General features: G+C 54.3%; 1 protein-coding gene across 1 annotated transcript; it reads left to right on the top strand.

Annotated features, from left to right (window-relative positions):
- Nucleotides 1–97: 97 nt before the first annotated feature.
- On the top strand, nt 98–13907 carry ANTXRL (ANTXR like). Its single transcript, XM_064373715.1, is given in 7 exon segments — nt 98–193; nt 195–251; nt 750–836; nt 2077–2115; nt 3111–3251; nt 4832–4912; nt 13442–13907. Coding segments are annotated over 7 exon segments (918 nt in total). The 3' UTR covers nt 13859–13907.
- Nucleotides 13908–16328: the final 2421 nt, after the last annotated feature.

Genomic DNA, 16328 nt, shown 5'->3' with positions numbered 1-16328 from the left:
CCCTCCTCCCCTCCCCTGCTCTCCCCTCCCCATCAGCCTCCTCTCTAAGCCAGAGCTCTGGACTTGGGGAAGGCTTGAGCAGCCTGTGTTCCCACGGATGCTGCTCAAGGTCCCTTTATTTTAAGGAACACTCAGAGAAGTGCTCCTGTTGCTCACACCCTATGCAGACCTGGTTCTGAGCCAGGACTTCCTCTGAGCTCTCTAAACCTCACAAGTGCCCCCAGGGAGGGAGGCTCATTCCCCTTGCACAGGTGTGGAGACTGAGGCTCAGACCCGTGCATGGATGCGTCCACGGTGCAGAGCCTGGAAGTGTGGAGAGAGGCTGTGGGGAATGGACCTGGATCTCCTGCCCCTGCTCCTGCGCCTGCACCTCTCTCGGCCGCAGCGCCCCCACCCTCGCCCGTCTTTATACCTGTAGATTTTGTGATCCTCACAGAAGCCCTGTGCTGCAGGCGAGGTGTGCAGTGAGGGTGGGTTCTTCAGACCATGGAAGCTTCTGGGACTTTCTTGGCAGGGCTGTAGGGCAGAGCCTTTCAGCAGGGCCAGAGGAGGGGTTTGTAGCTTTCTTGGGTGCATCCCTTGCCCAGGCCCCACTGTAGTACCTTGAGGTGGGACCACCAGGAGAGAAGGGAGAGTGGGTAGATGGGCCCCCAAGTGGACGGCACTGGGAAGAGGCCACCCAGGCCCTCCCAGGCCTGGCATCCCTCTGTCCCTTGGGCATGGCTCATGGTGCTCTCTTTCTCCACCAGGACTTTTTCAGCAACTGGCCGTATTTTGTGCCGCTCCTGCTGCTGCCACTGCTGCTGTGTTGTCTCTGGCTGCTGTGCCGCAGGAAGGCAAGTGCTCCCTGCCTGCCCAGCCCAGGGGCCCAGGCCCACGCCCACCCTCCCAGGGACTCCGACATGTGACTCACCCGTGATCCCACCTATGGGAAGTTTCCTTCAACTCCCGGCTCATCACGTGAGCCTGGGGAGGCACAGACCTGTCCACACGTTCCCAGAGCCTAGCAAGCCTGGGCTTCTGTAGGACCTCCCGCCCCGGGCTGGCCACAGAGAGCTGGCCTGGGATGCCCTGGACGTGGAGCTGAGCCCTGCTCTGGCTCCCAGAGAGAAGTGACCCCAGAACCCCTGAAACCAGGGCTGCCTCAACAAGCCAGACTTCCAGTAGCCTCAGATGGACAAGCGCCAGGAGGCGGCCTCTGTGTGGAGGGAGGAAGGGAGGGTCCCCCATGAGGTCCTGATGGCGCACATGGAGGACGGTGCTGTAACCCCCCAGCTGTCTGTGCCTTGAGAAACCAGCGTGGCTCTCAGCACATGTCTGGTGCCTTCCCCATTCCTCCATCTGTCTTTACTGAGCTCCAGCTTCACTGGGCCCCATGCTGATCTGGGGAGGAACAGAAATGAAGCAGCCACTTTTCCCCACAGGGAGCTCACAGTCCTGTCTTGTCAGGGCTGAGGGTGAAATGTCCACCCCACAGGAGTGGGAAGGGCCCCTGTAAGGCAGAACAGGAGCCAAAAGCAGGGAGGATGGAAGCGGTGCTGGGAGCTGGAGTGGATGGACCCAGCCCAGAGAGCTGCAGAGAGAGGACAGAGCAGGGGGAGGAGAGGACAGAGCTCAGCCCAGGGAACACGCAGGGCTCATCTCTGCACAGGGAGCTGCGAGCAGAGGAAGCTGGGGACTCGGCCGTGAGGCTGGGAGGTTAGGGAGGGCTCCCGGGGACAGACAGGCTCTCCCTGAAGAAGGGAAGTGGGTCAGGCATTCTCTTCTCCATGTGGCTGTGGGCAGAGAAGGACACCTGTAGGAGTTGGGCCTCTCTAGGGTCCTGGTCCCTGGCCTGGATGACCCCTAGGAACCCCACAGCAGCGCTACAGAGGTTCCCCTTGGGTAAGACTGGAGGCTGAGGCCCGGGAGGAGGAGCCTGCCGAATACAACTTCACAGGCTCAGGGTGGCCAGAGTGACACTCCAAAGACAGTGCTCTTCTTCTGCTCCAGACCAGGGTCCCAGCTGTGCACAGGGCCAAGGCAGAGCCCACCCACCCCCATCCAGCCCACATTTGTCTCTTTTGAACATTCTAGACTGTCAAGGAGCCAGCACCTGTGCAGAAGCCGGAAAAGGTAAGTCATGGTTATGGTCTCGATATCGTCACATCCCACGCAGTCCACTGATCTTCACCAAGAGTGCCATGAAGCCTGTGCCCCATGACCTCCACCTGCTTGGGCAGAGAAGAAGGTGACAGGGGCAGAGTGGAGCCTGAGAAGGGCGGGGACTCAGTGATGTCCCAGCACACCCTTCCCGTTCCCTGCACCCCCCAACATGAGACTTGTCACCAATTCACAGCCTGGGGTGGCCAGTTTCAGCAACCGTGATGATCTCTCCTGAATAAGTGGGGCGCTCTGTCAAAACCCCAAGGACCTGTTGTAAGATACTAAGAACGGATGCGCCCTGAAAAAGGACCTGGCCCCCTCCCCAGGCTCCAGATGTGGGTGTGGCTCCATTTGGCCTCTCTGGATCCCTGGCTCTAGGCAGGGTCGAGGGGCTGGCTGGGGTTAACTTCTCAGGACTGCAGGGCTGAGGGATAGGGGAGTTCTGTCTGGCACCAAGCCAGGAGAGACACCAGCCCAGTGAGCACAGGGACCAGGAATCCAGGAGCTGTGGCTCACCTGGGTTGGAAAACCCCGCCAGGGTCCATGGACAGTGGTGAGCCTCTGAGGAATGAAGCCCTGGGCCTGGGATGGGGTGGGAACAGGCCTCCTTGGCCAAGGCTGGCCTCTGCGATGCTGCAGAGTGGGCCCGGGAAGGCTGCATCTGCAACCAGCTGGGTGTGGGCAGTCACCTGCAAATGCTGGGACCACTGCACAGCCCCCAGAGCAGGCCTCTTTCAACAAGAGTGGCCGCGGGAGAACCCAGGGGACAGAGACGAAGTCATTGGCAGTTAGGAGAAGAGCCACATCTGCAAGCCATGAGGAGTTTGCATGTTTCTCACATGAAGGACCCTCCCCTGTGGTGTGAGTTTCTCTCTGGTCCATTCATTCCTCAGACACACATCTGAGAATGGCCAGCACTGTGCTCAGCCAGCACTGTTAACAGACAACTGTCTTTATTTTTTTAGGAGTCAGAGCCAGAGAAACCACCACCTCCACCACCAACACCATCACCTCCGCCCCCGCCTCCGCCTCCTGGAAACATCTGCCCCACTGTGATTGTTTGCTGCTCTGGGTGCCAAGGAGTGTGTGGGATGAGAGGGATAAAGGTGAGAAGGGCACAGTGGAGAGGGGCTGTAACCCCCGGCTGGGACTGCTGGAGGAGGGGAGCAGCTGGGTCCCGCTGCAGAGGCCAGGGCCCTGGAGAAAGGCAAGCTCTTATGGGGGCTGATATGCCAAGAGCAATCAGATGCCCACCTGTGGCCCACCCTAGTGTCCCTGTGGCAGACATGTGTGAGGGCTCCTGTCCCCTGCACCACCAGGTCTGTCCCCGCCCATCAAACTCTCTCTCTAGAAGGATCCGTGTTACTGTACAGTGGCAGCGTTTGTTGTCTGGCCAGCCCCTGGTTCCCACAGGGGTGCCTTAGCTCTGGAAGTGGTTTAATTATTAAACCACCTGCCTGCAGGTGCTTAGGTCTAGCAACTTGTGTCACAAAAGGTCATACAGATCAGAAAAAAAAAAAGAAATGACCAGTCCTGACACACGTTCTCCCCATCACTAACACTACAGAGATGCCAGGGGCACCTGCCAGCCCAGGCAGCAGGATCTTCAGGCAGTGAGGAAAAGCTGGCACTGAGTGGGCTTGTCACCTGCTGAGATGGGCTCACAGGTGCTTCAGGGAGGGGAGGAGGTGGAGGTGGAGACCCAAACTACCTCACAAGACACCTGTGCAGGAGCTCGAGCCCTGCAGCCTACACAACAGCCACCTGCCCTGAGAAAACCTCCTTCACGAGCGGGTCCAAGGCCCATCTTGCTGAGGGGAACCCAGCCGGGCAGCAGCAGGGGGCCCTGCACAGGGGTAGAGAGGGCACCTGGGTGGCTGGTGTTGAGGGAGAAGGTCCACAGAGTTCCTGCCTGGCTCTGCCCCTCCCCACTTGGTCCTGGCTCCTCCCCCAGGGGAAGATGGGAGCTTCCTCCTGGGAGTGTCAGGTTCCTCCACAGCCCCTCCACAGCATCTGGGGCAGCCAGGCCTGTCTCTCCCTGGGGTGTGGGGCACAGAGAAGCTGAAACACAGCCTCCAGGGAGAAGAAGTCACCTGCCAGCAGCCTGCACTGCCTTGCACTGCACGGCCCTCATCCCATCCCCACCAGGGCCCACAAAGGCCTGACTCCAGCGCCGAGTGGCCAAGGGGCTGCCCACGTGGGTCCTGGGCTGCTTTCTGGCCTGTTTTTTCTCTGCCTTCCACTTCTTTCTTCCCTGGTCTCAGACACCACTCTCTGAGCAGAGCACGGTCCTCTCACCTGCCTTCCCCCGTGTGACCCAGCAGTAGGGCTCCTTCTCCCCTCCGTGAGCTTCTGCCCAGGCCCCTGTGCCCAGCTCACGCTCACCTTCAGGACCTCTGCTCGGAACCACAGGCTCGTCCTGCCTTTGGACTTTTCATCTGAATCTGCCCCTGGCTTTTCCGCTTTCTTCACCAAAATACTGTTTTGTTCTAGATTCCAAAACTCCTATGGCCACAGTGACCATGTCCCCAACACAGAAGGCTGCTGGACCCCTGCCCTAGGGGGAGATGGGAGCTTTGTCTAGATGTGCTCCTGAGGACAGAGCTGTGGGGGACTCAGGGGTCCTGATGCCTTCTGGAGACGGTGCCAGGCTACATGGCTTCCTCATCACCACGTTGCTTTTCAGGGCAATCTGGATACCTTCGGTGACCTCTGTCACCCAAACTACAGCCAGGTGCCATGGATGTGGTGTCAGCACAGGGACCAGGTGAGCTGGGAAACAGGGACACACTTGATGTACAGAAGGCCACTACTTTTCCCCTGACTGCTGTCCTCTGGGATTGTGGCTCAGAGAGCCATGTCTCTGCCAAGGAGGATGGCACAAGAAACACAGAAATGGTGCCCATGGGCCTCCCAGCATTTCTGAACATGGCACCCATGCACTTCCTTTGCTGGCATCTGGGGCCAGGAGTGCTGTTGGGGTGGCGGACAGGGTTGTCAGGCAGCACTGACTGGTTCTCCGGAGGGATTCCTTCCCTGGGTCTTTGCCTTGGGACCATGGGGAGGACCAAACTGTTAAGATTTTCTCTTTGTAACTTATTATGAATGAGGATCCGTAGTTATTAATGAGGACTCAGTAATGTATGGAGTCCTCCCGGGGGCCAGTTGCTAGCCTAAGCCAGGCTTTCACTGTTTTCATCCTCCCAGCAGCTGCACCAGTCGGTGCTATTGTTATCCAGTTTACTTAAGGGGAGCGAAGCGCTGAGAGATTAAGTAGCACATCCCTGCTCCCAAAGCCCATGAGTGATAGGGCTGGATGTGAGCTGGGCCTGGCTGCTGCCCTTATCCTGCACTGCCCTCCTTTCTCATCAGCAGCAAGGGCCTTTCAGCTCAGGCCCTGGGGCCCAGGAGAGCCCCACTCCTGGCTCGGCCTGGGGCTCATCTGCCTGTGCTTCCCACAGTCCAGTCCTTTGCACCTGGAAGACGATCTCATCCCCAGGGTTTATAGAGAGACCTGCACTGGCCAGACCTCCTGCATCAGGACAGCACAGGCTCTCCGTGGCCAGGTGGCTGTGCACTGAGAAGACCTTGCAGGCTGTGAGCCTCTGGACACCACTGATTAGAAACGGGCCGGGAGCCCTGGGAGGCGTGCTGACACCTGGCAGGGCATTGCTGGTGTCAGAGGCAGGCAGGGCTCCTCCAGCCGCTGAGCTCCTGGCTCTGTGGCTCTGCACTGGGTTCTCAATCCCAGCCATGCTTACACAGAAGCCCATCCTCCATTACACAAAAGCCCATCCTCCACCCGAGGTCCCATAGGCCTCTCCACGTTGCCACAGCGCAGCTCCAGTCACACAGAATTAGTCCAGCCTTGTGCACTGAACAGGCGAGACGCTCAGTCAGGCAGGAAGGACAGAATTTGATGGCAGAGAGTGAAAACGGGCACCTCGAGCGGCGGGAAGGCAAGAGACTTGGGGGTGGGCACAGGAAAGAGCCAGAAATGGCCTTCCTGCCCCGTGTGGTGAGGCAGGGATGGAGCAAGAATCTGAAATTGTCCCTTTCCCGAGGGCAGCTCCTTGAAGCTAAGGTTTGGGGGAGGGTGGCAGAGTAATTGCATTATGGAGGGCACTTACCACTGCTCAGGGCTCCGCCAGGCCCTTGTGACTGTCAACACATGAAGTCCACCCTATAATTCTTGGAGCAGGAGAGACAATCCCTATCTTACTAATAGCAGAATAGAGGCCCAGAGTGGCCCAGAAAGCTGCCCGAGGCCACCTCCAGGGCTATCAGAAATCAACCCAGATCTTCCCTAACCCAGGGAGGCCCACAGCTGTGTCTTGTAGACCTGGGCTCCCTTCCAGCTCCTCTGCCACCATCTAATTCTACCTTGTCCTTCCCAACTGTGATCCTGAAGGCCCAACTGAGTGTCTTGTAAGATTTGTGTCGGGTACCAAGAATTCAGACAGGCTGGCGGGAGTTCCCGGTTCTCCTCTTTAAGGCTTCATTGTGCTCGCCCCAGGGTCTAACATGAAGCATGAAAGAGGAAGGGTGCCCCTTGAAACGTCCTGTAAACCCAGTCCTGAGTGTACAGAGCCGGACATCAGCCAGGCTGCTGGCAAGCTCAGCAGCTTCCTGCTTGGATAAACTGGGAATGTGACCTTCCTGCCTGAGCCAGGGGCTCCCTGAGGGAGAAGGAGGCCAGAGGCTTGAGGAGAAAGTGCATCTCAGTGGGAACATGCTGGAGATCAGGCTTGGGTGGCTCAACCCCAGCCAGGCAGGCCAAATGCAGCTGCAGGGCTGTGGAGGCATCAGTGAGACGTCCTGCCCGGGCCAGGCACAGGCTTCTGTCTCTTCACTGCAGAGTGAAGAGGTGACCTGGGTGCCACACGGTCCTCTTCCAGGATCTCCTTTCAGATGGAGACTCACTCAGGCCTCAGCAGAGTGGGAGATCCTGAAAGAATCAGTGCAGGCCTCTTTCTCCATCCATGCCCTGGCCTTGTGGGGGCGCTATTTCCAAACTCCTCTTCCTGACTTGGCATTGCAGGCTGACCTGGGGTATGGATGAGCTCGGGAGGTTGATAAGCCTGTGTAAATGGAGTGTGCTGTTGAATTTAGAGGAGCTGCTGCTTTTTAAAACCTTGCTTACTTGCTCCTTTCAGCAAATTCAAACATTTTTGCATTTCGGCACATGATAATGCAGGAAATTCTCAAAGGCTCAGTTTACTGAACACCTCAGCATTTTTGCAGCAAAACTGGTCAGTCTTGTTTACTTTCATTTCTTTAAAATTGAGTGTGTCTCTCTGCTCCATCACCTTCTGTTCTCTGAATAAATTTTTTACTAGTGTCCCCTTCCAGGCCATCCCTCTACGCACTCACACAAAATGAAGCAGCAAGACTCCAAGGCTCTTGAGCCAAACTCTCCCTCCCACCCGTGCTGAGGATTCTCCTTCGCCTTATCCTGTGGATGCTCATTACGTTCATGGGAAACAGTATTGCTAGATCCATCAGGAAAGAGAGGCGACTAATGTGAAACTTACTCTCTCTCACCAAATATAGTGCCCACAATGATATAACAGCCTTTCCAGTGAGCTTAACTGTGTGCGCAGCACAGCAGGAGGCCCTTTAGAAGCTGGATCTGCTTTCGTTCTCACAACACCCAGGAGGGCTCATAGCTGCCTGCACATAGATGTTAACGTGGGCCAGACACTGTTGCAAGTGCATTCCACAAACTAATATATGCCAACAGCTCTAATGTGGGGAGGACGCTAGAGGCCCTGCGCGGTTAGGTAACCCACCCAGGGTCACACAGCCAGGAAGCAATAGGACCCGCATCCAACAGCCTGGCTCTGGGTCCTTACTGTGTGCACGGCCACCTCTCTGTCCTGCAAGGTGGTCACTATTGTCTGCACTTCACAGCTGTGGACACTGAGGCTCTGATGTTTAGTGATGGGCTCAGCGTGGCAGGGTTGGTGAGTGGTAGAGCCGGGCTATGAACTGACCCCAGGGGAGTCTCATGTCTGACTCAGGCTCCACCCCGTGTCCTGCTGTCATTGTGATCTGTGGAATCACCTGCAAGTGCATCTCTCTACGGTGTAAAATGTCACACAGCAGGTGCTCGCATAATGCCATTTCACTCAACGTCATCTGAACACTGACTGAGAAATGATGATGCTGATGAGAAAACAAACCCATTCCCAACTAAGGCCACTGTCTGTGTGGAGTCGGCATGTTCTTCCCATGTCTGCGTGGAATTTTTCTGGGTACTTCAGTTTTGCTTACACCCCAGAGATGTGCACATCAGGTGGATTGGGCGTCTGTGAGCCGTGTGAGTGGGTGTGGGTGTGTGTGAGTGCACGCTGCATCAGCATGATGCCCTGTCCAGGGTTAGCTCCCACCTTGCACCCTGAGCTGCCGGGATAGGCTCCAGCCTCCTGCGACCCTGAGCTGGAATAACTGAGTAATTAATTATGTTATTTTCTTTTATTAACTTTTCTTAAGGGTATGTATAGCTCACATTTATTTCACTGTTTAATATTAGAAGCACTTTGGTTTTTATTTAGAAGTCCAGTGATGTCTTCATGACTAGATACACACCATAGGGACTTAAATTACTTGTATCAATTAATCTATGGCCAAATTAGTTTTCTTGTACACTGTTTCACTGGAAGTCATGATTTCCAAGAAACTATTGATGACTTTTAAAGAGGATTTACCAAAATTCACACATGATACATTTGTGGATATTAATATCTTGATTTCACACAGTCACTTGCACACCTTCTTCTAAATTCATACTCATGTTTGCTGGGAGAGTCGTTCCGGGTAACAGTTGGAGCTTAATGCAGACGGGCCTTAGGATGCATTCATAGTCATGGAGCTTCTGAGTTCTCCTCCTGAACACGTGCCCACGGAGGGCGCTAGATCAAGGGACAGGTGTGGCAAAGTCAGCTAGCTGCTGCCTCCACTTGTCTAGGAATCCCAGCTTACAGCTCTTCTTGAAGCTAGTGCTTTTTGGGAAAGTTTCAGATCATAACTTCTGTATTGCAATGACAGCAAGCTTCCCTTCGACTCCACAACACAACCCCTCCACCCCAACACACACACACACACACACACACACACACACACTCTTGTAACATAATCAGGAAAACCAGAGATTGAGCCAAAACTCTAAAGCGCTAGCAATTAAGGTTTCAGATTAACTGTTTGCCAATGACTTCAGGAAATGTCGCTTCACCTTAGAGTGGTTGAGCTGATGTGAGAAATAATTAGTTGCTGGCTTAGATATCTGCAGTCAGCAGAGAGACAGTGAGGAAGGAGACCCTCTCAAACTCCAGGAACCTCCTCAGCACCTTACACTTTTCCAGAGATTCAGGGGGCAGCCAGCTGGAGGTCCCCTCTACTGTGAGGCACCCCAGTCCTGATCCTCTCCATCACTGCAAGTGCAGACCCAGACCTCAGAGCTCCCTGTATGTAGCTCCTGGGATAGGCTGGGGCAGAGGAGAGGAGGTGGCCTCAGTGTTAGTGCCCTGGGTCCTGCTCGGGAGGAAATCAAAGGGATCGCTCAGAAGTGGGCAAACACTAGGTCTGGAATGACTGTGGCAAATAATTACAGGAATGTTTTGCAATAAGTAAGTAGAAACAAAGGAGGTGGAAATAACATGACAGATTCCTTTCTCTTTACAACAGCAACAAAAAACCAAATACCCATGTAGAACTGTAACAAAAATGTGCTGACCCATGATGAAAAGAAACCATAAAACTTAGTTATTAGTATAAGATAAATTTGAAAATATAAAAATCTAGAGCACAATGTCAACTGTTCCCAGAGGAATTTAGGAGCATAATATGCTATTTTAGTGAAAATTGTAATGAAACATTTTTAGGGAATTTGATAGAAATGACTTAAGTTCACTGTGAGTAGAGATGGAAAAAAGGAAGGAACAGGGGCTGGAGTCACCCCTGTTCTCACCCAGCACTGGTGTCAGGGTTGATGGCAGTCAGGGAGAAGCGAGTGGAAAGCAGTCAGCAGGCCCCCGGTACCCTGGGGTTCCACAGCCAACACTTCCTCCTCCCACAAAACAAACAGAGGCAGCCCCTCACAACATCACCACGGATCCCCCAGGCTGGTGGGCAGTGCCAGGAGGAGGTGCCATCTTCTGGGAGTGGCATTATCCTTTCTGGTCCCTGCCATGCCTCCTAACCATGCAGAAGGGGGTTTGAGCACAATGGCCTTGGCTGCACCCAGAGACTGCTCAGAGGAAAGGGGGTTTGGGACTGAGGCCTGAGTGGACAGAGGAAATAACTGGCCAGAAGCCAAGATCTCGCCCAGGCCTTATAATCTGAGTGGTGCCCAGGAGGAGTGAGGTGGGGCTTCAAACCCCCCTGACAGAGCCACCTCTGTGAGGCCTGGATTGTGGCCCAGCACGTCCCGATGGAGTAACCTGTGCTCTGGGTCCAGACAACTTGTGACCACCAGGACAGTGGTGAGTGGAATACACCACTGAGCCTTCTTGAGCCCCAAAGAAAGGTGGAGAAATCATTCCTGTGCTTCCAGGCGAAGCTCTGGGCCAAGCCCATAGACTCTCTGGTCGCTCTTGCTCTGCATATGGCTTTGAGCTTGGTATGTGACCTGAGGCAGGCAGGGTGAGGGTGCTGTGATGTGAAGGAGCCCCAACTCTGCGCCACAAGGAGAGAGAGAGGCTGTCTAGAGAAAGAGAAAGAGACTCAGCTCTAGTGCTCTGGGGCTTTGGGACCAGGGTTCGCCCCTTCAAGGAAGGCAGCTTGTCAGAGGCAGCATCAGAGCTGAGGTTGAGGCTCAGGATGTCTGGGCTTGGGCATGCAACATGGAGAGGGGAGGAGCAGAGCCCTCAAGGCAGAAAGCGAGGGAGGGTGCCAGGGCACAGCCAGCTCTTCTAATAGCAGGGCTGTGACTGCCTGAAAGCAGGTTGTGTGAAGCCCAGGAGCCTGGCAGGGGATGGTCTGGCATGCAGCCTGGGTGCAGGGACTAGTCCTGCCAGCAGTGCAGAACACCTCTAGAGGGTGTGAGCTGGGAGGGAAGATGGTCCCTGTGTGGACTGGATTTGGGGATGGGCAGAGCCAGGGAGAGCAGGCGGACACACTTGGGTTGTACTAAGAAGGAAGCCTGAAGCCCTGAACAGGTAGCAGGAGCCCAGTCAGGCATGGAGGAGGGTGGACAGGCAGCTGCAGACACAGGTGGCTCAGGACAGGGTCTGAGGGGGCACAAGGGGAAGGTGAGCATCATCTTGGATGTGGACCAGCAGGTCAGGGGCAGGAGCGGGCAGACCCCAGGGCAGGGCCTAGAGGGAAGAAGGGCCCCTCTCAGGAAGAGAGAGACCATCTCTGTAAGGGAATCCAGCATTTGGGGCATTTGTCACTCACATGCCCAAGGGGAGGCTTTATGTGTGAATGGCAGGTTTAAGCAAGCTCGAAGTCTGCACGCTCTGTGGAGTACCTGTGAGGACTGGAGGGTCTCCTGGGGACCATCAGGCTGAGACTGGCCTGGCAGGGGACCCCTGGGATTCCAGGTAGCCTAGGAAGGGTAGCCTTGAGTAGAGAAGGATCTGAACAGGCCGCACGTCAGGGAAGCCACAGGCACTGATGGGCTGCTGCCCTTGCCGAGGACTGTGAGCGTGATCAGCCCACATCACAGATGAGAAGGTCGAGGCAAAGTGGCACGTCCACGGGCATCCTGGGAGCCTGCTGCAGCTCACCAGCCGTAGATGCTGAAGGGGAAGCAGTTACAGTCCTCATGCATGCAGAGCAGAGACAGGCACACCTACAAGGACACAGCAATTACCACAACAGGCTCGGCCTTCTGCCAGGACATGACAGGAAAGACCAAGCAGGGTGGTCACTTTAGCTGGGAGCAAGGATAAGGGGTTTCCTGGAGGAGGTCACTCTGGAGCTGAGTCTGAAAATGTGAGTGGTGGTTCACTGGGTTAGGAAGAGCATTCTAGAAACAGAGGACAGCTATGCAAATTGAAATGGGAGAGCTGAGAGGCTCTGAGATAGACTGTTACCTAATTGGCTGCCTGCTAAGCCCCCCGAGAGAACAGCCTTGGGGAAACCTAACAATTCTCCTTGAAAAGGCCAGGCAGGCTCTCAGTTTGCTTTCCTGCTTACAAGATGGCTTCTGAAGCTCCAGCCATCACACTCATACTCCAGGCAGAAACAAGAAGGAAAAAGGGAAAGCAGCCTTCTTTAAAGCACTGCCCAACAATTCCTATTATATTCCATTTGCCAGAACGCATTCACATGGCCATGTTGCTCAACAAGGGAGACCAGCAAAAGGTCATTTTACAGATGAGCACATTGCCTCTCTCTCTCTCTTTTTTTTAAGTTCTGGGATACACGCGCAGTTTTGTTACGTAGGTAAACATGTGTATGGTGGTTTGTTGCACCACACTCTCTCTCTCAACAAAAGCAGGCCTCGTTAGTAAGGAAGACAGGAAGAATGGGCTTGGGGTGACCAATGTGTGTTTGGTATTGCTGGGCCCATTTGAGAGATGGGAAAGCCATTCCCAAGAGGCTGAGTGACTTGCTTGAGGTCGGAGGCTAGATTGAACCTCAGTCTCTTTGACCTTACTTAGAGTGACCCTGAGGGCCTTTTAGAAAGGCCCTGATCAAGTCTTCAGACAGGCTTGCCCCGATCATGGGCCTAAAAAGGCAGCAAAGAGAAAGGCATCGCAGATAGAGAGAAGACAGTCACTGTGTGGCTTGCAGCTGTGTGGGTGGTGAGCTGGCTACACTGGTGTGTGCCCAAGATGAAAGCAAAGCAGCCGCTTCTGCAAGACAGAGTTCGCTGTTCCTACAGGCCTGGATCATCCTCTTTCCAAACCAAGGGAACTGCGGAGCTGCTGCCTTTGCAGCTCATCACCCACCCAAGGGTCCCTGGAGTCAGCCTTGAGGGTGTGGTGTGTGCTCATCCCTTCCACATGCTCACTAGAGCCTTCCGGGCCATGCTGGTGCACAGAGGGAACTGCAGCCTCCTCCCGGCTGCCAGGCGGAAACAAGTTCAACCCCAGGGCTGAGGGAGTCCAGTCAGAGACCCAGGGCTGCCTGGAGAGGCGGGGCGGACTTTTACCGCTTGAGCTGAGTCTGGAAGGAGTCGTCCAGGCTGGAGGCAGCACACAGGGGAGAGAGGAGGAGCACAGCAAGGCCCATCCTGTGGGTCCCAATGGGTCCTGGCCCCACCCCTTGAGCCAGGCACCTGCAGCCTTCTGAGCCCAATTCCAATGCCCTCATGGTGACCTTCTCTCTCTTCTCTTCCCCACAGGGGAGGTGCCTCAGCTTAGTCCTTGCACAGTCCCAATGCGTACAGGCTCCCTGCTGCCCAGAGATCTGCTTTCCACTCAACCAGGAATGCCTTCCCCCACCACAGGCTCCCTACAGCCCAAAGATGTGCCTGAGACACAGCCAGGAAAGCCTTCCCCCACCACAGGCTCCCTGCAGCCCAAGCATGTGCCTGAGACATGGCCTGGAGTACTTTTCCCAAGCACGAACTCTGTGCAAACCAAAGAGCTGCCTTCAGCCCAGCCGGAAGTGCCTCCCCATCACCTGCTCCTCCAGGCGTCGCCACCTCCCTGCTAGGTGCTCCAGAATCCCCTCCAGGATGCTGCCGCTGCTACCCCCACTGTTCGGGCACACTGCACAACCCCCTTTGTCTCTCCCTCCCTCAGAGCCCAACTTCTAAGGCACCAAATACCCAAGATTAACAAGCCTTTGTTGCTGAACTGGAAATATACATCAAATCTGCATTTGTCAGTCAAAGGAGTTGAATTCTTGCTGATCAACCAAGAGTTTGTCACTAGGAAGCTTATCTTCTGAGAGAGCTGGATTTATACTGCACCTGGTGGGATACAGCACCCTGGTGCTGTGGGGATTCCATGCATGGATGCATTCCACTCCCAACAGCCTTGACTTCATCTGTCACCAAGGGGTGGGACACATGAGGTCTAAGGCCAAATTCTCTGTTTAAAAAGCCCAAAAACTCTTTTTTTTTTTTTTTTTTTGAGACAGAGTCTTGCTCTGTCACTCAGGCTGGAGCGCAGTAGCACAATCTCAGCTCACTGCAACCTCCGCCTCCCGGGTTCAAGGGATTCTCCTGCCTCAGCCTCCTGAGTAGCTGGGATGAGAGGCACATGCTAGCACTCCCAGCTAATTTTTTGAAAAATATTTTTAGGAAAGAAGGGGTATCACCATGTTAGCGACGATGCTCTCCATCTCTTGACCTTATGATCTGCCTACCTCGGCCTCCCAAAGTTCTGGGATTACAGGCATGAGCCACCGTGCCCAGCACCAAAAAGTCTTTGAAATAGGAATTTAATGCTGTGTCTCCCTCCCTAGCTTTTCCTTTTTTTTTTTTTTTTGAGACAGAGTCTTGCTCTGTCACCCAGTGCAATGATACGATCTTGGCTTACTGCAACTTCTGCCTCCCGGGTTCAAGCAATTCTCCCACGTCAGCCTCCAGAGTAGTTGGGATTACAGGCGCCTGCCACAATGCCCAGCTAATTTTTGTATTTTTAGTAGAAATGGGGTTTCACCATGCTAGTCAGGCTGGTCTCGAACCTCAGGTCACCCACCCACCTAGGCCTCCCAAAGTGTTGGGATTATAGGCATGAGCCACCGCGCTCGGCCCCTCCATAGCTTTTTGAAAGGAAAAATACTTGCATATCTCATTACCTATACTCCTCGCCTGTTTTCCCCTGGTTTCCATTTTTTGGCTACTCATATTCTGAATGTGTACCAGAAGGAGGTGAGGCCCTTTCTGGAAAGGTGAATTATCTTCCCAGATTCCCCACAGTGTCCCCAAGACCAGGCAAATTTCAGGGAATCCTCCTCATCTCACTAGAAAAGACAGACTTCCCTCCTTAGTCATTTGTCCCCATAAAAGGAGCCACAGTCCCAACAGAGATGAGTGTCAACAGGCAGTGTCCTACCGCCCAGCGTGTGAGCGTGGGGGCTGCATGACTACCCAAGGTGCCACCCACACAGGCCACGGACACCCCACATGGGACCCCTGAGTACATCAGGAGGAGACCCCTGGGGGGCTATGGCTGCGGTTGTCCAGTCATCCCTAACCCATCTTGAGAGTAAATAAACAGCTCTCCACTTTGCCATCTACTGAAATGCAGTATCTATGCTTTTCCATAGAAATTCTGAAAGACAAGTACAAGTTAAAAATATACCAGGTCTGGATTTTAAACAGTATTGACTAATTTGACAGTGAAACCACACTGTCCCCACTCCCATTTTTCTTTTTTAAGGTTTCAGTGGAATGGCTTGCATATGTGTGTAGGGCTTTGGGAGCTTTCTCTAGGTCATATGACTTTGACCTTCAATGTCTTCATCCTGGAGTTACTCTTTCTCCCCCTTCTCTGTCATACACCCTCCTGTCCTGCCCAGCCTGGGCTCTGCACCTGGGTCCTGCCAGCTGCCATGATAGGAAGCGAGCCTCCCTGCGCTTCCCCAGCCTCTCCCCTCTGTGTCGGCACATCTGTCTCCCAAGCTGGTTATGATAGTCTATTCCAGGCATGCAATGCCCTGCACGAGGCATCCAGAGAAATAAGCCACGTCAATGCTGAGGAAATGGAAGAGGGTGACAGAGCCCCTGAGGGTGGATGGTGGATGGGACTCAGTCATTTGGTTTTTCCCCATGTGGAGGTTCATCCCCTGAGCAATCGTGGGTGCTCAAGAGAACATGCCGCCCCTCCACACTTCACTTCTCAACATTCTTCCTGGAATGGGATGCCTGGCTTCATCATTTTTTTTGTCTTGCATTGTTTTTTTACAGAGTTTTTGTTTCACAAAACAAAACACCTCTATAAATAGAGATTTTCACAAAGAATTGAGTGTTCTCATCTCATTGCTGGACAGGTGAAGATATTTATGACAAGGGCACCAGGTGAATGGCCTGTGTGTGGCCCAACAAGACAGGGTCCAGAGAGGTGGGTTGCATGCCCTTGCAGGTGTGGGAAGGGACAGTGCACCCTCTGGCTCTAGACTGCCTGGTCAGCTGCCTGATGCCTACAGCCATATATGAATGTTCCCAGAGAAGCCAAGGCAGCCTTACAAGGTGCCTGGGACTGTGTATCTCTCAAGACTCAGGGAGAAAATGTTCATTGTACTCATGACACCAGGAAAAGTGTATGGAAGCTTTCATT

The sequence above is a fragment of the Aotus nancymaae genome, unplaced genomic scaffold, assembly GCF_030222135.1.
Source record: "Aotus nancymaae isolate 86718 unplaced genomic scaffold, 86718_ANA_hifiasm-v0.15.2.pri h1tg000010l, whole genome shotgun sequence".
Lineage (NCBI taxonomy): Eukaryota > Metazoa > Chordata > Mammalia > Primates > Aotidae > Aotus > Aotus nancymaae.
This window is presented reverse-complemented; position numbering and strand designations above follow the sequence as displayed.